At 39.8% G+C, this 27,276-nt stretch overlaps 1 protein-coding gene across 2 annotated transcripts in view; it reads right to left on the bottom strand.

The window, feature by feature from the left end:
• Positions 1 to 278: 278 nt before the first annotated feature.
• CFAP54 (cilia and flagella associated protein 54) overlaps positions 279 to 27,276 on the bottom strand; it is a 321,117-nt gene continuing 294,119 nt past the window's right edge. For both annotated transcript variants that reach the window (XM_088837126.1, XM_055395985.2), the window contains 2 exons: positions 24,807 to 24,881; positions 279 to 2,173 (listed from right to left, as the gene is read on the bottom strand). In XM_088837126.1, coding sequence (XP_088693252.1) covers positions 2,054 to 2,173; positions 24,807 to 24,881 — 195 coding nt within the window. In that variant the 3' untranslated portion in view covers positions 279 to 2,053. The remainder of the gene's footprint in view (positions 2,174 to 24,806; positions 24,882 to 27,276) is intronic.

The following is a 27,276-nucleotide window of genomic DNA, read 5'->3' as shown; positions in this document are numbered from 1 at the left end:
AGGAAATGGCAACCCACTCCAGTGTTCTTGCCTGGAGAATCCCAGGGACAGGGGAACCTGGTGGGCTTCCGTCTATGGGGTCACACAGAGTCGGACATGACTGAAGTGACTTAGCAGCAGTAGCAGCAGCCATACGACCCAACAGTCCCACTGCTTGGCATACACACCAAGGAAACCAGAATTGAAAGAGACACGTGTACCCCAATGTTCATGGCAGCACTGTTTACAATAGCCAGGACATGAAAGCAACCTAGATGTCCATCGGAAAACAAATGGATAAGAAAGCTGTGATACATATACACAATGGAATATTACTCAGCTATTAAAAAGAATGTATTCAAATACAGTTCTAATGAGGTGAATGAAACTGGAGCCTATTATACAGAGCGAAGTAAGTCAGAAAAAAAAAACACCAATACAGTATATTAATGCATATATATGGAATTTAGAAAGATGGTAATGGTGACCCTATATGCAAGACAGCAAAAGAGACACAGATGTAAAGAACAGACTTCTGGACTCTGTGGGAGAAGGCAAGGGTGGGATGATTTGAGAGAATATAATTGAAACATGTATGTTATCATATGTGAAATAGATCACCAGTCCAGGTTCGATGCATGAGACAGGGCACTCAGGGCCGGTGCACTGGGATGACCCTGAGGGATGGGATGGGGAGGGAGGTGGGAGGGAGGGTCAGGATGGGGAACACATGTACACCCGTGGCTGATTCATGTGAATGTTTAGTGAAAACCACCACAATATTGTAATTAGCTTCCAATTAAAATAAATTTTTAAAAATTTGGTAAAGAATTGGGAGGACAACATTACAAAATATGATAAAATTTTTAAAATTATCCCATTCCTAGACATTTTTTAATCCATAATTCAAAGGAAATATACATTGTTCGTTAAGAGAAATGCATCCCCATGATTTGTAATAAAAATATTAAACCAAAAAAAATACTTCAGCTACTGAAGTACCTTTTAATCATATCACTTAATTTAATCCTCACAGCCATTCTATTAATATTCCCATTCTATAGATAAGGAAAGGAAGTCTTAAAGAATGTATTACTTTCTCAAAGTAGCAAAACTAGCAAGTGGTAAAGTTACTAGTCAAATTCATGTCTATACAGTTCCATAGTTCATGTTCTAAAACTTTATGCAATGCTATCTCTCAGAAGTATAAAATATGAAAAGTCTAATTCACTGTAGATTTCTTCTCAAGCCACACCTACAAACTTATAAAGTTGACTGATTACTTTGAGCTGACCTGAGGTTTATTAAGAGATTCTCAACCTTGGCGCAGATAATTTATGCCAGATAGTTACTGGTTGTGGGGGGCTCTTCTGGACATTGTAGACCATTTCACAACATCCCTGGCTTCTACCAACTAGAAGCTGGTAGTACTCTCTTTGAGTGCCTGCGTGTTCACTTAGTTGTATCTGACTCTTTGCAACCCCATGGACTGCAGCACGCCAGGCTCCTCTGTTCATGGAACTCTCAAGGCAAGGAATACTGAAGTGGGTTGCCATTTCCTTTTCCAGGGGACCTTCCTGACTCAGGGATATAACTAGTGCTTCCTGTGTCTCCTGCACTGGCAGATGGATTCTTTAACACTGAGCCACTTGGGAAGCCCACTCTCTTTGGAGTTATAGTAATAATAATAACAATATCTTTGGACACTGCCAAATGCTACCTGAGAGGCAAAACTGCCCCTGGTCAAAAACCACTGGCTTAATTTTCAGTCTTGCTGTATGGATGCATCCAAAGACAACCTCAACATTATACAAAAGTGGGAATAGTTGCACTGTGAACAAACATATTTTCCATGACTGGCTCTGTAAGACAGTTTTTAATAAGCAACAGCTTTGTCTTTTAATTCAAATATCATTGAAAACATTACTCATAACTATGATTTTTAGATAAATTTAGCTTGTGTTAAAAAAAAGCAATTTTATTTTGCTTAGTATAAGAGGATAGCTCTGAAAGCTTATTACAAACCAAGTAAAGTAATAACAATCCCTTTATAAGGCTAACACACAAAGGATGTTCAGGGAATAATTGACACCATCCAGTTGAAAAGGCTTCCTCCCGATACGATACAGCCACTAGCAAGATCAAAAAGTCTCTCCAGACTGAATATAGATGGCAGCGAGACATCAAATGGGACCTGAGAAAAAGCATAAAAGCGTTCGTGAAATGCATTGTTTCAAACTGTTGACTGAAGAAACATTCTCAAAACACACAAACACCAATTCTAGGTAATGATCTTACGTGAAATATTCTTAACCCTTGCCTAAGACACAAAATTTCACATCTCTACTTTGCTGAAATGTCCCATATATCATTTTCTATCCTAATAAGGCTCATATCTATGAATATATAAAAGTGGCATACAGATTCATGTCTGTAAATCTACAAAAATGAGACTATAAAACGGTAGACATTTCTAGAAATACGCATTATTTGATTTCATATAATCATTGCATATGATTTTAAGTTTAGGAATTTTAGTCCAGTTCCTAATGAACCACTTCCCTTCAGAACACAGTGTGCCATGGACAAATCTCTCTCCCTCATTATGAGTTTAAATTCTGACATGGTGAAGCAAGTTTTATTTGGAGTTCCTTCTTTCTGAAAGAAACACACGGTTACCATGTTGAAGACTAGGGCAGCCAAAGTCATCTGAAAAATGGAAAATAAAGATTGTTTCTGAGGTCATGGCACACTGGTTATTTAAGTGGGAAGAAGGGCAAGAAGGAGAGATCAAACATGAAGCAAAGAAAACAAGTGTTTACTTGTTTCTGGGAAAGCACTTCATGCAGACTTAGATACTTGTGAAGATATATGAGCAAATAGCATGTAGAATGGTCACCATGAATTAAAGCCATGGGGCCCTGAATCCGTGTAAGAAACTAGAGGACAAATGTTATTAATGTCTTGTCTTCTTGTTAAATGAAACTTTTATTTTGAGGAAAATACAATGAACTTAAAAATAGAGGCTGGTTTTCATTTCTTTTTCTTCACTTGATTGGATTAAAAACTGATAAAAGCATTCCAATACTTTCTATAACTTCAGATAATAAAGACTTGGAAAATTAATAATATCATGCTTTCTTAATTCTGAAGTAATCATTGTTAGCTGTTTAAAGAGTATCTTTCCAAAACAACAGAGAATGAGATGGTTGGATGGCATCACCGACTCAATGGACATGAGTTGAGTAAACTCTGGGAGTTGGTGATGGACAGGGAGGCCTGGCATGCTGTGATTCATGGGGTTGCAAAGAGTCGGACACGACTGAGTGACTGAACTGAACTGAACTGAACATGTTTTTTTGATATTGAGCTGTATAAGTTGTTCATATATTTTGAAAATTAACCCATTATCAGTCTCATCACTTGCAAATAATTTCTCCCATTCCATAGGTTGTCTTTTCACTTTGTTTATGGCTTCCTTTGCTGTGCAAAAGCTTTTAAGTTTAATTAGGTCCCATTTATTTATTTTTGTTTTTATTTTCATTACTCTAGGAAAAAGTGAAAGTGTTAAGATGCTCAGTCATGTCTGACTCTTTGCAACCCCATGGACTGCAGTCTGTCAGGCTCCTCTGTCCCTGGAATTCTCCAGGCAAGAATACTGGACTGGAGTGGGTACCCATTCCTTTCTCCAGGGAATCTTCCCAACCTAGGGACTGAATCACAGTCTCCTACATTGCAGGCAGATTTTTCACTGTCTTGAGTAACAGATGGATTCAAATATGATCTTACTGTGATTTATGTCAGAGTGTTCTGCCTGTATTCTCCTCTAAGAGTTTTACAGTATCTGGTCCAGCATTTAGGCCTTTAGCCCATTTTGAGCTTATCTTTGTGTGTGATATTAGAGAATGTTCTAATTTCATTATTTTACATGTGACTGTTTAGTTTTCCTAGCACCACTTATTGAAGAGACTGTTTTCTCATCATTGTACACTCTTGCCGCTTTTTTTGTAGATTGCATGCATGCTAAGTCGCTTCAGTCATGTCCGACTCTGTGTGACCCTGTGGACAGAAGCCCTCCAGGCTCCTCTGTCCACAGGATTTTGTAGGCAAGAATACTGGAGTGGGTTGCCATTTCCTTCTCTCTTTTGTCTATTAATTGACCATAAGTATATGGGTTTATTTCTAGGCTTTCTATCCTGTTCCATTGATCCATGTGTCTATTTTTGAGCTAATACCATGCTGTTTTGATTACTATAGCTTTGTAGGATAGTTTGAAGTGAGGGAGGCTTATTCCTCCAGTTTCATTCTTCTTTCTCAGGACTGCTTTGGCTATTCAGGGTCCTTTGTGTTTTGATACAAATTTTAAAACTTTTTGTCCTATTTCTGTGAAATCTGCCATTGGAATTTTGATAGGGATTGAATTAAATTTATACATTGCTTTGAGTAATACCTCCCTGGTGGCTAGGACAATAAAGAAATCTGCCTACAATGCAGGAGATGGGGGTTTGATCCCTGGATCAGGAAGATTCCTTGGAAAAGGGAATGTCTATTCACTCCAGTGTTTTTGCCTGGAGAATCCCATGAACAGAGGGGCCTGGAAGGCTACAGTCCATGGGGTGACACAAAGTCAGACACATCTGAGTGACTAACACTTTCATTTTCTTTGAGTAATATGGTCATTTTAACAATATTAATTTCTCCAATCCATGAACATATAATATCTTTCCATTTGTGTCTTTTTCAATTCTTTCAGTAGTGCGTAATACTTTACAGTGAACAAAACTTTCATCTCCTTGATTAAAAAATTTTCCCATGGTCTCTGTGGCACTTTGGACACTTCACCAGTATTAGCTTTCAGAAATTTTATGGACGGTTCTGGGTTTTCCCTAGAGAATTTCTCAGGAAAAGTTAGGTTCCAAGTGAAATTATAGAATTTCTTTATTTGTCATTCAACAGAGATAATATTGGCAATCATATAATTATTGAGAAATATTGTATAAAAGATCATGGCATCCGGTCCCATCACTTCATGGCAAATAGATGGGGAAACAGTGGAAACAGTGTCAGACTTTATTTTTTTGGGCTTCAAAATCACTGCAGATGTTGATTGCAGCCATGAAATTAAAAGATGCTTACTCCTTGGAAGGAAAGTTATGACCAACCTAGATAGCATATTAAAAAGCAGAGACATTACTTTGCCAACAAAGGTCCGTCTAGTCAAGGCTATGGTTTTTCCCGTGGTCATGTACGGATGTGAGAGTTGGACTGTGAAGAAAGCTGATCGCCAAAGAATTGATGCTTTTAAACTGTGGTGCTGATGAAGACTCTTGAGAGTCCCTTGGACTGCAAGAAGATCCAACCAGTCCATTCTAAAGGAGATCAATCCTGGGTGTTCATTGGAAGGACTGATGATAAAGCTGAAACTCCAATACTTTGGCCACCTCATGCGAAGAGTTGACTCACTGGAAAAGAGTCTGATGCTGGGAGGGATTGGGGCAACAGAGAATGAGATGGCTGGATGGCATCACCGACTCGATGGACATGAGTTTGAGTGAACTCCGGGAGTTGGTGATGGACAGGGAGGCCTGGCGTGCTGTGATTCATGGGGTCGCAAAGAGTCGGACACGACTGAGCGACTGAACTAACTAACTGATTATGTGTGTTTAGTAAATAGTCTTGAGCCCAAATTGATATGGATAAGATAACAGAGAATCTTGGTTTCTTTACCTGGATTAGGAAAGGTTTTATAGAAATAAAGGAAAAAAATACCTTGATAGGTAGCAGACTGTAATTTAGTTCAAGTAGATTATCATTCAAGGAGCAATATCAAAGACAGGATGATGATTTTGCCTTCCTAGAGTAGGCTGCAGTCCATGGTGTTGCTAAGAGTCGGACACGACTGAGCAACTCCACTTTCACTTTTCACTTTCATACATTGGAGAAGGAAATGGCAACCCACTCCAGTGTTCTTGCCTGGAGAATCCCAAGGACGGAGGAGCCTGGTGGGCTGCCATCTATGGGGTCGCACAGAGTCGGACACGACTGATATGACTTAGCAGCAGCAGCAGCAGCAGAGAGGATAAAAGTATGAAACAGTACAAGGAAGGCAAAGGAAGTTAATTAAGGTGGATCACACTGAAGGGGTTCATTAAAATCTGGCCTGGACTTGAACTTGTTCAGAAGAGTTCTGAAAGCCACTGGAGAGTTAAAGGTTATTTGCCAATGCTGCATTTTATATGAGTTTCAGCATGAAAACTAGATTTTACCATAATGAAAGATTTATTACTTTTGTTCCTTTGCTCTTACTATTTTCCTTGATTGAAAGAAAAACTGTATTGTCTTCAAAGTATCTATGAGTTTTCTTAAGCCACTGAGTTTTTTACTGAGCACCTACTTTGACACCTCTGCTTATTTCTCTCAGCCTAATGTCAGTTGCCTTTTCATTGATTTTAAGTGTTAATCACTAAGAAAAAAGGAAGAAAACCAAATAACCACTAAACAATTAGATTTACCTACTCTCATAATTGGTAAGTGGAGGAGGGCATGGCAACCCACTCCAGTATTCTTGCCTGGAGAATCCCATGGACAGAAGAGCCTGGCAGGCTACAGTCCGTGGGGTCACAAAGAATCAGACAGGGCTAAGCGACTAAGCACAGCACAGCATAACTGGTAAGTGGGATATGAAAAATTGCAAGCACTGTGATACAGATGGATTTAACTTTGTTTCCTTTCAAGAACCTTAAACCACAGAGTGACAGCCATAAAAAGAATAGCTTCAAGGTAGGAAAACAAATACTGTTTTTATATAGCATTCTCACATGTCTTTTCCTACCACGTTTTCTATATCTTCTTTATATATCACCTGAATCTTTGAAGTTAGTGATTTATTGGATTTTTTTTTTTTTTTTTGGATTGGGGAAAAAAAGACGCATTCCACAGTAGAAAGGATAATGCAATACTATCTTACTTAAGAGCTGATATCATGAATGACTAGTGACCCAACTAATTAAAGTTTCAGATGAGAGGGAACTATTAACAGATGTATTTGGTTTCTTTATACTTTATATGACCAAGAAGATCCCATTACCACCAATAATGTTATTCTCCCCAGTCTAACAGAAATAGCACCTAACTCTAAGGAATATGAGAAAGGCTTATAAACAACTCTACCAGACATAGAAATTCACACTTTGCTGGGAACAAAATTATCTTTTTCATCAACCGAATTTTTGTATTAATAAAATTTAAATATAACAGAAAAGAAGTTTTTTTAAAAAAAACATAATATCGGATCAAAGAGTCAGACTGGTAAGATAATAGAAATCTTTTAAATTAAAATTTAAAGAAATAACATTGTTAAAAAGATATTTTGCAGAGCAGAAGAGATTTAAAAATTGAAGACAAGATTATGGCAGAGAAAGCATATGTTCCGAAAACTGGTTCAACAGTCGTACTGCCTTAAGAATAGTTCCGTTCCGTTCCATTCAGTCGCTCAGTCGTTTCCGACTCTTTGCGACCCCGTGGACTGTAGCCTATCAGGCTTCTCCGTCCATGGGATTCTCTAGGCAAGAATACTGGAGTGGGTTACCATTTCCTTCTCCAGGGGATCTTCCTGACCCAGGGATCGAACCCGGGTCTCCAGCATTGGAGGCAGACACTTGAACCTCTGAGCCACCAGGAAAGAATAGTATCTATTCTTAAATCATCATCCCATCACCATCACTGTACTGACACTCTACAACCACTGAACCCTGGCTATTCATGGTGTTTCCTTGAGCTCTTGAGTAGAGTTCATCTTTTAACAAAGGGCAATTCTTGCTCAGACATATTGCCACTTATGATCAGGAAACCAAAGATTTCAGTCCAGCCAAAAATATTTCAGCAACATAAGGAGCCCTGTCTCCATTTTCACATCTAAGTAGATGCCAAAAATGTTTAGGACAATGGCTTCTTTATTGAAATACATAAAGAGCACCTCCATGAGAGGAGCTAATATTGAGGGAGACTACATTTATTGGGATACATGTTCAAAAATCATTGTTAGGTGATGTCCATACTTTACAGTTATGGCACAATAATAAATAAATATTTAGTCTATGTCCCTGGTTTTTGGCATAGAGCTCCTAAAACCTTGGAAATTTTCTTTCATATGCTTAAAAGATGACCAAGGTGAGGAAAGATGCCTAGATAGCTTCAGGATGAGGTTGGTCACCAGGAAAACCAATCATGTGATTAGGGAGGTAAACTTCCAGTCTAATAACTCATCCTTTGGGTAGGGAAGAGCAACTGAAGATGGAGTTCAGTCACCAATGTGCAATGATTAAATCAACCATGCCTATGTAATAAGACCTCAATAAAAACTCCATGATGAGGACTTCCCTGGAGGTCCAGTGGTTGAGACTCCATGCTTCCATTGCAGAGTGCATGGGTTTAATCCCTGGTCCAGGTGCTAAGGTCCTACATGACATGCAGTAGGGCAAAACACAAACAAAACAGAAAACAAAATGCTCACAAACATTTTAAGGAATTTCTTGGCTGGTAAACAAACTGATGTGCTGGGAGGGTGATGCACCCAAGGAGGGTATGGAAACTTTGCTCCTCCCAACCCCTATGTCTTGCCCTAATGCCTCTTTTTTTATTTGGCTATTCCTCAGTTGTATCCTTTACAAAAAACTGGTGCATGCTGCATGTGTACTAAGTTGCTTCAGTGTATGACTCTTTGTGACCCTATGGACTACTGGCTGCCAGGCTTCTCTGTCCATGGGATTCTCCAGGCAAGAATACCAGACTGGTTGCCATGCTCTCCTTCAGGGGATCTTTCTGATCAAGGAATTGAACCTGCATCTCTTATGTCTCCTGCATTGGCAGGCAGGTTCTTACCACTAGTGCCACCCGGGATAATAAACTAGTAAACTTAAGCAAAGTGTTTTCCTGAGTTCTGTGAGTTATTATAGCAAATTATCGAAACTTAGTGAACACTGGGGGAACTTCTTAATCTGTAGTCTGCTGCAGCAGGAGCGTGGGTAACCTGGGCACCTCATTTAAGCTGGCATCTGAAGTGGGGGCATTCTTGGACTGAGCCCTTCACCTGTGGGAGTCTGTGCTAACTCTTCATAGTAGTGTCTGAAATGAACTGACTTGCTGGGCATCCAGTTGGTGACAGAAAACTGTAGAATCAGCTAGTGCCCAGAAAATCCTATAAGACTTGTATCTGCTATTATATGGACTAGGGCAGTGTTTAGCCACTGAATGCCTTTGGGCTTTTCCTTCACTCTTCCTCCTCCTCCCTGGTACCCCTTCTGCACACATTGCCTGCCCTTCATACCCTACCCCAGGCTGAGCCAAGGTACTATGTAATGTAAAATGATAGCACTGGCACTGATAGCTCCATTACGGGTATATGCTTTTTATACAGAACTATTTAAGAAGACAATCCTTTAAGACCAAAAGAGACCATTAAGAGAAAAGTAGAAAGTTTAGGCTGTACATATCCAGGTTTATTTTGAGGACTCAAGAGTCTAAGTCCCAGAGAAAAGAGCTTTTGAAACCTGACCCCTATTGTGCAGAAAGAACGGCTGCTCTCTCACTCCAGCAAAGTCTTTTTCACCAAATAAAGAACTAATAAAGGGTCTCAAACAGGGCAAATCCCCTTCAAAACATCAAACTCTAATCAGAACAGGAAGCAGGAGTTATACAACCAACAATGAAGTGCATAAGTCATAAAGGCCAGATGCAAGTTCATGGCCAAGGATTCAGTGCTTATAATCAGGGGTTGGAGGAAGAATTAAAGGAACAGTGTTCTGGGTAGGTGATTGAATAGGAATGCTTATACTCAATGTGCTGTAAAACTGAGTGTCTATTCCTCACTCCCTGTGGAGATGTATAAATTCTGATATTGTTCTATATGTGATGACATTGTTCTAACATCATTGCCTTTATTTTCAGAAGATGGTTTTAAAGTTTCATCAAGTCCTTTTTTATAACTCTGGGAAAAAGCGCGTTTCTCTGAAAAAGGAAGTCTATATTTATTGAGGACTGGATATGTGCTAGAATCTTTGCTTTACAGACTTTATTTCATTTGTAAATTAACTGTTAAAATGGAGGTCAAAGGAAAATGTGATTGAACTCTGGGTCACACTGTAGAATGTATTTTTAATCATGAGTGGGTGACTTGTGTATGATGTTTTCTCCTCACTTCTACATTATAAAATAAACTTTAAACCAGCAAGAATGTTTCCAAGTTCCTTTAGAACTCTTCCAGTTCCAATAAATAAAGATTAATTGAGCACTCTTACGAACTCATCACCAGTTGGGGAATCTTCATTTTTTATTTTTTTTTAAACTCATTGTTGTGGTTCAGGTTCTTGGGAAGCAGAGCCTGAGATGGAACTCAGCTTTTAGAAAGTTTATCAGGGCTCCCTTGGAATCAACACCCACGGGGAAAGGAGAGAAAGCTGGATTTGGCAGAGAGAGAAGATGGGCTATAGTGTGGTCACAACAAACCCCGTGCCAACCCCATGGGGAGCGGTGAAGCTGCAGTGGCCCTTTAGAGTTGTCCTAAATTTTGGTTTTGGGTGGTCGGGTCATTTCACCATATCAACCAGTAATTAAATACAGACAGCTTCCTGCCCCCACCGAAAAAGTCCATGCCTTTAGGCATGGATTCCTGGAGAGTGTTGAGAATTGAAGGCTATTGGTCCACACATTCCCACAGCTGGGAAAACAAGTTCTTCAGGGGCCACAAAGGCATAAATATTTAATTCAGTGGTTAACTCTGTGTGTGTGTGTGTGTGTGTGTGTTAGTTGCTTCTGACTCAGTTGTATCTGATTCTTTGCAACCCCATGGACTGTAGCCTGCCAGGCTCCTCTGTCCATGGGATTCTCCAGGCAAGAATACTGGAGTGGGTTGCCATTTCCTTCTTCAGGGGATCTTCCCAATGGAGGGATTGAACCTAAGTCTCCTGCACTGTAGGCAGATACTTGACCATCTGAGCCACTAGGGAAGTCGTTAAGCAAATGGCAATATGGCAGAAAAACACATACTAGTATATAGCCAATATGAGCCGATGGGAGATTTAATGTATTGAAATTTTTTATACTAGATTTCTAGAGACTTATTTTCTGGGTCATGGTAAAACAAACTTAACACATTCCCAGTATTATTTCTATTAATCACTTTATTTGATTACCCTCAGGAACATTTCCCCCTCTGGAGTATGAGGAAGAGAATTAGAAACTAAGGAGTAGGAAGAAGATTCAGAAATAATATCTTCCCTCAAATAATGTCCTCCCATAACTTGAACATAAAGAAATTCAATAATTTTGCCTGCAGCTTAACTTTTCTTGAGGAATTCCCTATGGAAGGCCTAGAACCTTACATAAAATTTTTTTTCCCCCAAAAGCAGGAGCTGAAAACAAGTCCAGGGCCCCACAGAGCCCATGGGAGGAACAGGGGACTGGAGTCAGGTGGATGTGGGAGGAAAGGCTGCACATGACAGGGGTGTTTCATGTTTGACAGGCACTTCAGGCAGAGTTCAAGGGCAGCTGAGCAGTAGGGCAGAGGCAGTGCTGCACAGTGGTTAGAAACGTGATCTGGGAAGCCAGTCTGCCTGGGTATAAAACCTGGCTCTGATGCTAACCAGTTAAGGGAACTTGGGCAAGTGACTTACATTTCTCACATGTAAAGATTTTTTTTTTTTTTTAACAGAAATCTAAACAGAAACCTAAATTCACATTCTGAGTGAACTCCAGAGCGTAGTGTGGATTAACTGCCTACTGCTGCTGTAACATACAAACCTCATGGCTTACAACAATACAAATTTGTTCTCTTACAGTCCTGGAGATAAGACACCTGAATTCAGTTTCATGGGGCTAAAATCAGGGTGGAGGCAGGGCTGGTTCCTCCCAGAGGCTGTCAGCAAAGAATCTGTTTCTTTGCCTATTTTAGCCTCTAGAGTCCACCTGTCTTGGAATATGGCTGCCTTTTCCATCCTCTGAGCACATCGCTCCACTCTTGGCTTCCATCATCACTTTGTGATCTCCTCTTCTGCTGTCAAGTCTCCCTCTGCCTCCCTCTGACAAGGATACTTGGGACTACATTTAGGGCCCATGCAAATAATTCAGGATAATCACTGCCACCTCAGTATCCTAAATCTGATCTACAAAGTCCATTTGGTAGTATAAAATAATGGGTTCTAGAGGTTAGGGTGTACACATCTCTTGGAGGGAGAGCATGATTCAACCTACAAAAACTTGTGATTAAATGAGACAGTTTAGTTCAGAAGAATATCACATTTATATCATATCTTCTCAACAGAGTTTTGGTAATTGAAGTTACTGAATTAAGTGTTTAAAAAATTCATGGCATTTCTGCAGATGCCTGCAGTGCCAGAAGTTACTAGTGCTCACTAAATAAAGTCCATACTTGTTTCTTCATGGTTCTCTACATCCTTGCACATTAGGGTTAGGCCAAGAGGATCTGAGCAGAAATTATGATACAGATTCCATGCTGGCTCATACAAATGGTCACCTTAATTTATTGCCTAAACTGGGAAACTTTTGAGAATAAAGGGAAGTATATTAACTACTGGGCCTCCCTGGTAGTTCAGCACTAAAGAATCTGCCTGCAGTGCAGGAGTTCAGTTCAATTCAGTTCAGTCACTCAGTCATGTCTGACTCTTTGCGACCCCATTGACTGCAGCACGCCAAGCTTCCCTGTCCATCACCAGCTCCCGGAGCTTACTCAAACTCATGTCCATCACGTCGATGATGCCATCCAACTATCTTATCCTCTGTCGTCCCCTTCTCCTCCTGCCTTCTATCTTTCGCAGCATCAGGGTCTTTTCCAGTGAGTCAGTTCTTCACATCAGGTGGCCAAAGTATTGGAGTTTCAGCTATTCAATATACCAATGAATATTCAGGAGTGATTTCCTTTAGGATGAACTGGCTGGATCTCCTTGCTGTCCAAGGCACTCTTAAGAGTCTTCTCCAACACCACAGTTCAAAAGCACCAATTCTTTGGTGCTGAGCTTTCTTTATATCCAACTCTCATATCCATACATGACTGTTGGGAAAACCATAGATTTGACTAGATGGACCTTTGTTGGTAAAGTAATGTCTCTGCTTTTTAATATGCTGTCTAGGTTGGTCACAGCTTTTCTTCCAAGGAGCAAGCACTTTTTAATTTCATGGCTGCAGTAACTACCTGCAGTGATTTTGGAGCCCCCCAAAATAAAATCTCTCACTGTTTCCATTGCTTCCCCATCTATTGGTCACGAAGTGATGGGACCAGATGCTATGATCTTCAGTTCAGTTCAGTTCAGTTGCTCAATCGTGTCCGACTCTTTGTGACCCCATGAATCACAGCACGCCAGGCCTCCCTGTCCATCACCAACTTCCAGAGTTCACTCAAACTCATCTCCATCAAGTCGGTGATGCCATCCAGACATCTCATTCTCTGTCGTCCCCTTCTCCTCCCGCCCCCAATCCTTCCCAGCATCAGACTCTTTTACAGTGAGTCAACTCGTCGCATGAGGTGGCCAAAGTATGATCTTAGTTTTCTGAATATTGAGCTTTAAGCCAACTTCTTCACTCTCTTCTTTCACTTTCATCAAGAGGCTCTTCATTTCTTCTTCGCATTCTGCCATAAGGGTTGTGTCATCTGCATATCTGAGGTTATTGATATTTCTCCCAGCAATCTCAATTCCAGCTTGTGCTTCATTCAGCCCAGCGTTTCTCATGATGTACTCTGCCTATAAGTTAAATAAGCAGGGTGACAATATACAGCCTTGACAGACTCCTTTCTCGATTTGGAACCAGTCTGTTGTCACATGTCCAGATCTAACTGTTGTTTTCTGACCTACATATAGATTTATCAGGAGGCAGGTCAGGTGGCCTGGTATTCCCATCTCTTTAAGAATTTTCCACAGTTTATTGTGATCCACACAGTCAAAGGCTTTGGCATAGTCAATAAATCAAAAGTAGATGTTTTTCTGGAGCTCTCTTGCTTTTTCGATGATCCAGCAGATGTTGGCGATTTGATCTCTGGTTCCCCTGCCTTTTCTAAATCCAGTTTGAACACCTGGAAGATCACAGTTCATGTACTGTTGAAGCCTGGCTTGGAGAATTTTGTGCAGTACTTTGCTAGCGTGTGAGATGAGTACAATTGTGTGGTAGTTTGAACATTCTCTGGCTTTGCCTTTCTTTGGGATGGGAATTAAAACTGACCTTTTAAAGTCCTATGGCCACTGCTGAGTTTTCCAGATTTGCTGGCATATTGAGTGCAGCACTTTCACAGCGTCATTTTTCCGGATTTGAAATAGCTCAACTGGAATTCCATCACTTCCACTAGCTTTGTTCATAGTGATATGTCCTATGGCCCACTTGACTTCACATTCCAGGATGTCTGACTCTAGGTAACTGATCACAGCATCATGGTTATCTGGGTCATGAAGATCTTTTTTGTGTAGTTCTGTGTATTCTTGCCACCTCTTCCTAATATCTTCTGCTTCTGTTAGGTCCATACCATTTCTGTCCTTTATTGTGCCCATCTTTGTATAAAATGTTCCCTTGGTATCTCTGATTTTCTTGGTATCTCTGATTTTCTCTGATTTAGAAATGCTCTAACTGGGTACAAATGCCGATGCTGGGTTCCCTCCTGAACAGCTGTGACTGGTCTGCTTATTGGCTTTTGACCTGGGAGACTGAAATGAAAACTCCAGAGTTTGAACAATACTTGGCATTTCTTGATGTTTTTATGAAGGAGTTCAGTGAGCTTAACATCTGGTAACTCTAAACAGGGGGCTCTTTTTCAGAGCAAAGACTTACAAAGAATGTGAACTGATGTTGGCATTTTGTTCACGGGACTTTGTTGGTGAGAGTGAAAGCATAAAGGGCTTTGTTGGTCAGCAGCTCCCACTGCAGCAGAAAGTAGAGGGTAGCCCTGTGAGCTCTAGTGTGTGGAGGGAACACTGCTCATGCTAACTCCTTTGTTCACATCCATACACACCACAAGCAGCTGCCAACCATTCTTACAGCGTGGCCACCACTGACAGGCAATTTCTGATAAGAAGTATAGCAAAGCATACAATTTACAAAGCAATTTCACATAAAGTATTTCTTTTTAGCTTTTTTTTCAGTATCTCTAACTTGAGCAATCAACTTTGGTCTGTCAATATTAATAAGAGGATGTGGAGGGGAAGGGGGCAAGGAAAGAGGAGGAGGAGGAGAGGCAGTAAGAAGACAAATCAAACAGAGTGGGATCCACCCTGAGCCTCCCTGAGCATCTAACCCATATTGTGTGCCTGGTACCACTGCAGGCACTCTTGGGCTAATGCTAATTGTGTGGCCAAAGTAAAATGTGTCCATATTTATATGGATTGTTTTGTTTATCAAAAGCATAGTTTAATGGTTCTCCAGAAAATTAAGCTGAGGGGGAAAAATACCAATCCTCAAAGCTTACATACTGTATGGGTCTTCTAATATAACATTCTTGAAATGACAAAACTATAGAAATGGAGAATAGATTAGTCATTGTCAATAGTCAGGGACAGGGTGGGGTGTGAGAGTTAGGGGTGACTATAAAAGGACAATAGGAAGGGTCCTTGTTGTGATGAGATTGTTCTGTAGTCTGCCTTTTTAATGTCAATATCCTGGTTGTGATATTGTAATATAGCTTCATGCTGTACTACATTATTATTTATATTTTTATTTCATGTGAGTTTATAATGAAGAATGGTTGAAAAATAATATTAAGATTATATTAAATGTCTATTTGCTCTTTTGAAAAGTTGCAAGCATTCAGATAGGCCAAAGGTCACTAATGCAGAGAGTTACTAATGATCAAGTGAAGAAAGGACTCACTTACCATTATTTTAAGTCTGGGGAAAATTAAGATGGCTACATTTTGTATTGGAAGCTCACACATGGTGTTGACAGACAGTACATTGGATGTGTTATGCACTGTCTCTAATGTAATCCTACACGAGGAGGAGCTATCATCAAAGTAATGATAAGGAACTGAAGCAGAGAAGGAAATGTGAGTAGCTCACCATCACATCACAATAGATGGTGGAACTAAGAATCAAATCATGCTTTTATCTGCTGAAATACACTGCTTCTGAGAACTTCAACAGCATGGAATTGACCTGAGGTCTTTAAGGACAAACGGCTTGTCCACAGGAGTAACACTGGGGCTCGAGTGTTCGTAGAGCACCCTTTCCACCATGCTGTGCTCTCACAGGCGGTTCAGAAGAGAACATAATGGCAGTCTCAGCTGCCTGAGAGACAGGGGAAATAAGGGCAAAAATCTCAAAAAGGCTGGTGTCCAAATTATAACAAGGAAAACGGGCAAATTTACACGAGTTCCTCCTTTGTCGATTTATTTGAATATAAAGAACTCTAATTCAGAGAGTTTCAAAAGATCTGTCCACTGACTCAGAAATATGGGGCAAAAATCAGCATCCCCCTAAAGTGCATTATAATCCCACTGTTAAGGGACCAGTTTTTAAATCAAGACAAACCGTTACCAAAAAAATGGATGAAATGAGTGAAAACTAAGCACTTAATTCAGTTTGCAGTAAGATAGAAAGCAATAAACAGATCTGCTAATAATGTCCTTGCCTCTCACTGCCTTTGAAGTTATACAAAGTGACTCAACTTTGGGAAACTGTCCCCTTGATTCTTAAATACAGCTGTATCCGAAATGAAGCCAGGCTTGCTTTCTCAAGCAGTGCACACACTTCTCACCACTTTTCTAGTAAATACACAGTATCAGGTTCATGACTATATTTTGGCTTAAATTACATCCAAGTATCATTATACCCCCAATTGCATGTCTGACAAAAGTGGGACCAGTGCTTTGAGCACAAAGAACACAAAGGCTCTTGGTTCCTGGATGAGTGAGAGCTGTTTCACCTTGACACTGCTGCTGGCAAATCTCTGCGAGATGAGCGTTTTGAAAATGCTATAAACAGCTTAGCCTTTTCTTAGCATTTTGAAGAGCACATTAATAGCCTGGCCTTTTCTTAAGGGCTTTCTTTTTCCCTTAGCCAAATTTGACAGTTGGAAGTGAACAGTGAGCGGATGGAATCAAAGTCATAGCTGTGTCTTAAAAGCAGTGTGGAAATGATGTCATCCGGCATTGTCTTCAAAAGAATATAAGAATATTAAGTGGATGTCTCATGTACTTACATACAAAGGATACTCTTCACTTGAGGACAGAATGATAATGTCTCACAGAAGAAAGATGTAATTCTTGATACCCATAAAACCTATTCAAACAGCTCTTAGCTGGTACCAAAAAACCCTGCAACTCTCAACCAAAAGAAGTTATATTAATAGAATTAATTTTTTAATACTTAATAAACTATAGAATAGCTTGTTCTCCATGCTGTAAATGACAGTTTAAAGATGGTATTCTCATTGTTACCATTTGGAAAATTTTGTTAAAAAGAAACCAAGAGGTATACGGTCATGTAACAGAATTAGCCAAAGAAGTTAAAAAGCATAACACTACCCTCTCGGACTTAACAGCTCCCCAAAAAGTGATATGGAAGCTCTCCTATGTAAACAGGGACACATGCAACCCCACCCAACACCCAGAAAAACTGCATAGCTTATTTCAAAGGGTATGTTGAGAATCCACACAGTTTTTTCGTTGTCTTCTGTGTATAAACACACAGCAACTCCAGAGGAGCTGAATTTTTAAAAATTGGCTAAGCAGTTTGCCAGGAGCAGTGTCTGCTTAGAGCAGGAAGAGGCCTAGAAATTAGGAATGCTTTATCGGATGTTGTGGCTGACTGCATTTTCCCAAAATGGCTGCAACAGTGTCCTGCATACCGCTGGCAGTCAATAATTACCAATGAACAGAGAATTATGTAAGATGACTTAGTCCCCCCCACAGTCAGTCACAGCAAGAGTGGAAAGAATATTTTCAGTGTCATATTTGAATCCTATCTGACAATTTGGAAACTATAGTAATTTGAACTTATGCAGGCAATAAAAGGATAGCTTCATGGCTGGCACACCAAAAAGTATACCTAATTGTCATTTGCATTCTGTGCTAAGAAGGTCAGCATGCAGCACTCATTCTCTTACTTCATTTTCTTGCTAGTTGCAGGTTCTTTTTGTCACAGGATATGTGGCAATATTTATTTTAATCAAGAAGAGGCAATACAAGCAAAGGCAATTATAATAGGTAGGTTCAGTAAGAAACTAAACAGCAAGATCTCATCCCACTGGCAAAACAAAGAACAAAAAAACAACCATGTAATTGTATTTGTCTGACAATTTATTTCTTGGAACAAGCTTGTAAATGCCATGCTCCATCCAGCACAATCAGGTAAATCTAGCTCTCAGTGAGGGGTTAGCATGGGGTCCATTGGAGGCACCTTCTCTTGGACCAAAGACTCAAGATTGGGATCTCATGTTGGAATCTTGCACCTTGACTTAATTTCTCTAAGATCCAACAGTGATTTATATTATAGGAACAGAAAATAACTCCTGGTTTTCTCCCTATCTTTAGCACCATTCCTCTCCTTTTCTGTCAATGTTTCAGAACAATTTGTATCTTAAAAATCAGTTGAAATTAGTTGACTAGAAATCTCTTGAAGAAAATTAGAGATACCAAGGGAACATTTCATGCAAAGATGGGCTCGATAAAGGACAGAAATGGTAGGGACCTAACAGAAGCAGAAGATAGTAAGAAGAGGTGGCAAGAATACACAGAACTATACAAAAAAGATCTTCATGACCCAGATAATCACAATGGTGTGATCAACTCACCTAGAGCCAGACATCCTGGAATGTGAAGTCAAGTGGGCCTTAGGAAGCACCACTACAAACAAAGCTAGTGGAGGTGATGGAATTCCAGTTGAGCTATTTCAAAGCCTGAAAGATGACGCTGTGAAAATGCTCCACTCAATATGCCAGAAAATCTGGAAAACTCAGCAATGGCCACAGGACTGGAAAAGGTCAGTTTTAATTCCCATCCCAAAGAAAGGCAATGTCAAAGAATGCTCAAACTACCACACAGTTGCACTCATCTCACACGCTAGTAAAGTAATGTTTAAATTCTCCAAGCCAGGCTTCAGCAATATGTGAACTGTGAACTTCCAGATGTTCAAGCTGGTTTTAGAAAAGGCAGAGGAACCAGAGATTAAATTGCCAACATCCGCTGGATCATCAAAAAAAGCAAGAGAGTTCCAGAAAAACACCTATTTCTGCTTTATTGACTATCCCAAAGTCTTTGACTGTGTAGATCACAATAAACTGTGGAAAATTCTGAAAGAGATGGGCATACCAGACCACCTTGACTTGCCTCTTGAGAAACCTATATGCAGGTCAGGAAGCAACAGTTAGAACTGGACATGGAACTACAGACTGGTTTCAAATAGGAAAAGGAGTACGTCAAGGTTGTATACTGTCATCATCCTGTTTATTTAACTTATATGCAGAGTACTTCATGAGAAACACTGGGGTGGATGAAGCACAAGCTGGAATCAAGATTGCCAGGAGAAATATCAATAACCTCAGATATGCAGATGACACCACCCTTATGGCAGAAAGTGAAAAAGAACTAAAGAGCCTCTTGATGAAAATGAAAGAGAAGAGTGAAAAAGTTGGCTTAAAGCTCAACATTCAGAAAACTAAGACCATGGCATCCAGTCCCATCACTTCATGGCAGATAGATGGGGAAACAGTGGAAACAGTGGCTGACTTCATTTTTCTCGGCTCCAAAATCACTGCAGAGGGCGATTGCAGCAATGAAATTAAAAGATGTTTATTCCTTGGAAGGAAAGTTATGACCAACCTAGACAGCATAGATATTACATAAAAAGCAGAGGTATTACTTTGCCAACAAAGGTCTGTCTAGTCAAGGCTATGGTTTTTCCAGTAGTCATGTATGGATGTGAGAGTTGGACTATAAAGAAAGCTGAGCGCCGAAGAATTGATACTTTTGAACTATGGTGTTGGAGAAGACTCTTGAGAGTCCCTTGGACTGCAAGGAAATCCAACCAGTCCATCCTAAAGGAGATCAGCCGTGGGTGTTCATTGGAAGGACTGATGTTGAGGCTGAAACTCCAATACTTTGGCCACTTGATGCAAAGAGCTGACTCATTGGAAAAGGCCCTAATGCTGGGAAAGATTGAGGGCAGGAGGAGAAGGGGACAACAGAGGATGAGAAGGGGATGACAGAGGAGAAGGGGACGACAGAGGATGAGTCCATCATCGACTCAATGGACTTGGTTTTGGGTGAACTCCCGGAGTTGGTGATGGACAGGGAGGCCTGGTGTGCTGTGGTTCATGGGATGGCAAAGAGTCAGACACAACTGAGCGACTGAACTGAACTGAAGAATTCAAACATAGAAGGCAGGACCATGGTAAAGATGATGATGACAATGAAATAGTTAATAATTTACTAAACATTTATTTGCACTAGCTATGCTGTGCTAAGTCCTTTCAGTCACGTTCGACTCTTTGTGACCACATGGACGGTAGCCCACAAGGTTCCTCTATCCATGAAATTCTCCAGGCAAGAATATGGAGGGAGTTACCATGCCCTCCTCCAGGGGATCTTCCTGACCCAGAGATTGAACGTGCATCTTTTAGGTCTCCTGCATTGGCAAGCGGGTTCTTTACCACTAGCGCCACCTGAGAAGCTCCTATTTGCACTAGACCGTACTCCCAATACTAACATACTTTATTTACTTTAATCCTCACGACTGGGAGGCATTATTGGTATTATTATCCCACTTTATATCTGAGAAAACTGAAGCTTAGAGAAGTTACATAATTTGCCTTGGGTCAAACAAGATCCAAGACTGGGATTTCAACCCAGGTCTGTCAGGAGCCAAAGCCCATTAATGTTATAAATCATGTATCTTACAAAACCAATTTTTTTCTGTGACATACTCCTGCATTGCAGGCAGATTCTTTACCATCTGATCCACCAGGGAAGCCCTTGTAAACCACAGTTTGTACAAAACGAGATTCAAGCCTGATTTTTTAATTACCAATGGTCTGCGCTGCAGTAATTCTACACATTTCCACAACAAAAAATTAAGTTCTTCATTTAAAAAAAAATTGGACAAGAACATGAATGGCCAGATGAAAAAAAAATTTAATCAAATATTAAATTTCAGGTATTGAAAATTAAAGAGAATTTAATTCAGTTCAAGAAATAGTAGCCAAGTGATGTCTTGTACAAGGCACTATAAGAATTCATTCAAAGATTGAGATAGCATTGTCCCCGCTCCAGAGAAGCCAAAGCACTGGTGGTAGGGACACAGTGTAATGTTTCAAGTCTTACTAAAATATAATCTCCTCAGAGAAGTCTCCCCTTGTCACCTATCTAACCTGCTGACACATTCTCTGTTACTTTCTATCACAGGGATAAGCGTACTTTTTCTGTAAAGGGCCAGATGGTAAACGATTTAGGCTTTGTGGGTTATACAGTCTCTGTCAAAACCACTCAGCTCTGCTGTTGTAGTTTGAAAGCAGCTTTAGACCCACTGTAAACAAATTAACATGGCTGTGTTCCAATAAAACTTTATTTACAAACAGGCAGTTGGCCAAGTATAGTTGCCAAACTGGGCACAGTGCCAACCCTACTCTAATATCTCACTCTGTTTTTCCCTTCATAGCACTTAACAAAGTGTGGTATTATCTTATTTATTTATTTACTGTTTCCCTCCACAAAAAAAATAGCAGCTCCAAGAGAGAGGAGTCCTTGTTGCTTATTCACAGCAGGCTCTCTAGGGTCTATAAAAGAGTTCCTGACACCTAGGCAACTCACTGTATGTATTTATTGATGTTACATGAATGAACACCATTCCACAAAAGGAGAAACATGGAATGCCAAAAAAATATGAACTATATTTGGCCTTACTATTAATAGATATAAAATAATTGAAAATGTCATTTTTTACTTGTTAGATGTACAACAGTTAGAAGAAGAGATGAAAAGGAGGGGTGTAAGGGGAGGGAGAGAGAGAGCAGAAAGAGGGAGAGAACTGGTGTGGATGGGTATGTGGGTAAACTGGGCCTCTCACTATTGCAGATAGGAGAGAAAACTGGTGGCCATTTGCAATTATACACCAAATTGTATATGCCCATTCAAAAAGGGCAAAGGATTGAATAGACATTTCTCCAAAGATATACAAACGGGTAATCGGCACATGAAGGATTCTCAATTAAATTAGTTTTAGAGAAATGCAAGTCAAAATCACGAGATACCACTTTACATCCATTAAGATGGCTATGTTCAAAAAAGAGAAAGTAAGTGTTGGTGAGGAAATGGAGATTTTAGAACCCTCTTGCACTGTTGACAGGAATGTGAAATTGTGCAGCTATTGGGGGTTCCTTAAAAAGTTAAGCACAGAATTACTGTACGAGCCACCAATTCCTCTCCTAGGTATATACCTAGATACTTACACACTCATGTTTATAGTAGCATTATGTACAAGAGCCAAAAAGTAGAAATACCTCAAATGTTCATCTATCCACAGAAGAGTAGATAAACAAATATGGTATATTCATACAATGGAATATTATTTAGGCTTAAAAAGGAATGCAGTACTGATACATGCTAAAACATGGATGAACTTTGAAAACATTGTGTTAAATGAAATGTGTGTGTTGGTCACTCAGTCATGTCTGACTCTTTGTGGCCCACCAGGCTCCTCTGGCCATGGGATTCTCCAGGCAAGAATACTGGAATGGGTTGTCACTTCCTATTCCAGGGGATCTTCCCATCACAAGGATTGAATCTGCATCTCTTATGTCTCCTGCATTTGTAGGCAGATTCTTTACCACTAGCACTACCTGGGAAGTCCAAATGGAGTAAGTTAGCCACAAAAAACCAATATTGTATGATTCCATTTATATGCAATATTCAGAAAAGGCAAATAGTAGAACAGAGGTTACCAGGAACTTGGGGAGGAGAGGAAATGGGGAGTTATTATTTAATGGGTACAAAGTTTCTAATTGGGATGGTGAAAAATCTGTGGAGATGGATGGAGGAGATGTTTGCACAACATTTTGAATGTACTTAATGCCACTTATATATACACTTTAGAAATGATTAAAATTATAAATTGTATATAATATATATTGTTAACCACAATAAGGTGTATACAGATCTTTCTTGATTTAGGAAGGGGTTGTGAAAAGTGTCTGACTCTTTGTGATGTCCCAATAAATGGGTCAATAAATGGATCTGCAAAGAGATCAAACCAGTCAATCCTAAAGGAAATCTGATGTGAAGAGCTGATTCATCTGAAAAGACCCTGATACTGGGAAAGATTGGGGGCAGGAGGAGAAGGGGATGACAGAGGATGAGATGGTTGGATGGCATCACCGACTCAATGAACATGGGTTTGGGTGGACTCCAGGAGTTGGTGATGGACAGGGAGGCCTGGCGTGCTGTGGTTCATGGGGTCACAAAGAGTCAGACACGACTGAGCGACTGAACTGAACTGACTGAAAGGAAATCAATCCTGAATATTCATTGGAAGGACTGATGCTGAAGTTGAAGCTCCAATAGTTTGGCCACCTGAGGCGAAGAGCTGACTCATTAGAAAAGACCCTGATGCTGGGAAAGACTGAAAGCAGGAGGGAGAAGGGGACAACAGAGGACGAGTTGGTTGGATAGCACCACTGACTCAATGGAGTTGAGTTGAGCAAACTCCAGAAGTTGGTGAAGGACAGGGAAGCCTGGCGTGCTGCAGTCCATGGGGTCAAAAAGAGTTGGACATGACTGAGCAACTGAACACAGAAACAATAAATGGATAAACTCATCGCGGGTTGAAAATATTTCAAGTCAAAAATATCCTTAAAATACCTAATCTACCAAACATCAGAGTTTAGCCTAGCGCACACCTTAAAAGTGCTCAAAACACATACATTAGCCCACAGTGGGACACAGTCATCTAAAACAAAGCCAACTTTACAATAAAGTGTTGAGTAGCTTATGCATACTTATTATGCACATTTATTGCATACTGTACTGAAAGTTGTTACACATGTGGATTGTTTCCTCTTGGGATCATGTGGTTGATAGGTGCTGTGGCTCACTGCTGTTGCCCAGCATTACAAGCATCAGACTGCATATCACTAGCCTGGGAAAATTTCAAAATTCAAAATTTGAAGTACAGTTTCTACTGAATAGGTATTGCTTTCACAATATTGTAAAGTTAAAAAATCATAAGTTGAATCACTGTAAATCAGGGACCATGGGTATATGCTTTTTACTCCAAAATCGTATTCCTAACAATTAACTTGGAGGATGGGTAATGCAGAAGGGTGAAAATCCATCAACTTCAAGATCCATGAATAAATATCTAATTATATAAATAAAGCCTGACATGACAATACACACAAGAAACTATCATGTAGGCATTAAATTGAACAGAGTAGACTTTTCACAAAAAATATCTCCGTTAACACTATTGCTGAATTAAAAAAAAAAACAAGTTAAAAAATGTGTGTGCAGAAAGATCCCATTGATGTAAAAATTCTAATTATATATGAAAAATATATCAGATATTCTCCAAAATGTTAATAGTGGTTATTCTCTGAATGGAGGGTTTGAGATGATTTTAAGATTATCCTCTTCACAATTTTCTGTACTAGTTTATTTTCTAACAAAAAAAAATGTCTAACCAAAATAACATGCTGTTATAAACTCATGTTTATCACTTTTTTCACATTAATTAAGGAGGGTTAGGCCCTTGATAATTTCATAATAGATGTTTTCTGCATTTCCATTTCCATAGCAACAACATACTTGTGAGAGAATCAGATATAGTTTTAAAAGAGATACATACCTCAGATAGTGGAGTTGCCATTTCATCACTCAAAAACAAAGATACTATTTCATTGCAACAGACAATAATCATGTTCTAGAAATAAAAGACAACATAGTGAGGTTGATCTTATTGGTAAAATACTGGGTATTTTAGTTACAAATTATTTGTTTCATTTGTCTTTTGCTACATCATTCTCTAACCCTAATTCCTAGGATAAAATTTAGAGATATTCAGAGGTCACAATCTTTAAAGTAATTACAGTTACTTGAAAAGATACAGAATAGCCACAAAATATAAGATTTAATGATGAATAATACATTATTTTAGGATTTTTTTCCCTGCAAATTCACCATGAAAGTTCATACGTTACAGAAGAACAGGTAAAGGAATTTATACCAAAATAAGATTTTGGAAGACCATGTTTTTTCTGAGAAGAGAGCCCTGGAATAAAGAGGGTTAGATCTCAGGAAGAGTTTAAGAAAAAATGAACAGTTGGGAATTGACCAAAAAAACAACTGGAAAAAGTAAATGAAGAGGAAGGGAGGAGTGGCATGTAGGCTCTTTCAGCTGTGGCATGTGAACTCTTAGTTGTGAAGTCCCGTGTGCTATAAACTAAGACCTGGCAAGGACAAATAAATGTTTTTTAAAAAATAGGAAGAGTCAGTATCGCCCTCCGTCCATTGTTGAGGACATTGCTGCAGCCCCTACAGTATGGCCACAGCTGTGTTTCTGGGTGGACACTGGACCCAAGGGAGATCAACCTGCAGGCAGGGTTGAACCAATAAGATTCTCCATCATTGTGATTCTACATAAGGAAAGACAACAGAAGGGAGCTATCAGCGGTGCTGGCTGCCTGAGCTGAGAGGTCCCAGCAGGAGTTGGAGAAGGCAGCCCATGGACTAGACGGATAATGAGTAAGAGGAGGAAACAGAGGGAAAGGAGAACGTATGTCCACTGTGGGTCCGTGGGCACTCTTGGCTGCTGACTTTCCAAGTTTCATTTTCTGTGGGGTCCGCTGAGTTTTGTCCCTGGTCCTTGGTTATGCAAGAGCTTACTGGCCACACCCTGCCAAACACTGACTCCTTACCGAACCTATTTCATTTGGGTTAGTGTAAGTACTGATAGTTTTTCTTTACTTACAACTTAAGGAGTCATGATCGTAAGACTATCAGAGATAAACTAGGCTTATCTCACAGTGTTGCTCACATCTTTCAACAATTTGCTTTTATTTCAGTATTATTAGTACGTACATGTACTAACATCCAGAAATATGAAAATGATCAAAGTGAATTCATTTTTAAATTAACACTCTCACCAAGGCTGGCTAAAAGCCTTAAAATAAAGAAACAACTGAACTCATATTAAAGTTTTAACAAATGCACAAACATAGAAAAGATCAAAATTTGGAGTTCCAAAGCTCTAGCTAATTCTATTCACTTTAACAAATATATCTGAGGCATTCTACTAGGCACTGTGGAACACAAAGATAAAGAAACAGACCCTATCCTCACAAAGTGTATAAGAGTTGAAAAAAAAAATAGATTCATACTTGACTAAATAATATGCCAAGTAGAGCATGGTCAGAAAGTGGGTAGCTATGACATGCTATAAGAGCCTAGAGATGGGAGAGAGTTATATGTATATGGAACAGGGAACATTTCCTGGAGAAAGGGAATTGAGACATGAGAAAGTAGGAGCTGGCAGAGGATGGGGACAAGGATGGAAGGAGCCATGTAAGCAAGGTAACAGCAGATACTCAAGGAACATAAAGAGCCTGGTATGGTCTTTACCACTGAAGTGTATTGGAAGCTTGGTGGTAAGTGTGGTGAGGAATAAGACTGAGAGGTATACTTATAACAGGACATGTAAATGTAAGGAATTTGGGTTTTGTTGCTTAGGAAATTGAGAGGCACTGGACTGAGGGGATAATGATTGCTTTAAGAAAATATTAATAATTCTCGCCATCTGGCCACTGTTTAAAGGTTAACTAGACTAGGAAGAGATAAGAGAAAGAAATTAGCTTGGAGGCTTCTCAAATTGTGCAGAAAGTGATCATTACCAGAGGAGGGCAGCATTCATGGGACCAGAAAGGATGGAAGGCAGCAGGACATCCAGCACTCACAGGGGTCACCAGCTCTCTATGGTGAACTTTGCAGTCTCCTCCCCTTTACTAGACGGGGCAACACACATCCTGGAGTACATTCTTACGTATTATTTGTCCCGATTTCTATGTTTCTAATTGAGTTCTTAGGACTGGTTAAAGTATGTTTTCTTTCCATTCAAAAGGTTGCAATGAAAGCTGTGATGGGCCACTGTCATGATTTCATCAAGAGCTATCAAGCAAAACGACACTGTCTGTATCATGAAACATTTCACATAACAGATGGAGACAGCCATGTTTCCTGATAAATGCCTTCCACGGTCTGTCTCAACACAGAGTGAACAGAAATTTTGCTTCAACAACATTCTATTTCTTTGGCGTTATTTC

Source organism: Moschus berezovskii, chromosome 6 (genome assembly GCF_049115385.1).
Source record: "Moschus berezovskii isolate FMDL1 chromosome 6, NW_MosBer_1.0, whole genome shotgun sequence".
NCBI classification, from domain to species: Eukaryota; Metazoa; Chordata; class Mammalia; order Artiodactyla; family Moschidae; genus Moschus; species Moschus berezovskii.
Note: the sequence above shows the minus strand (reverse complement) of the source record. Positions and strands in the feature narration are given on the sequence as shown.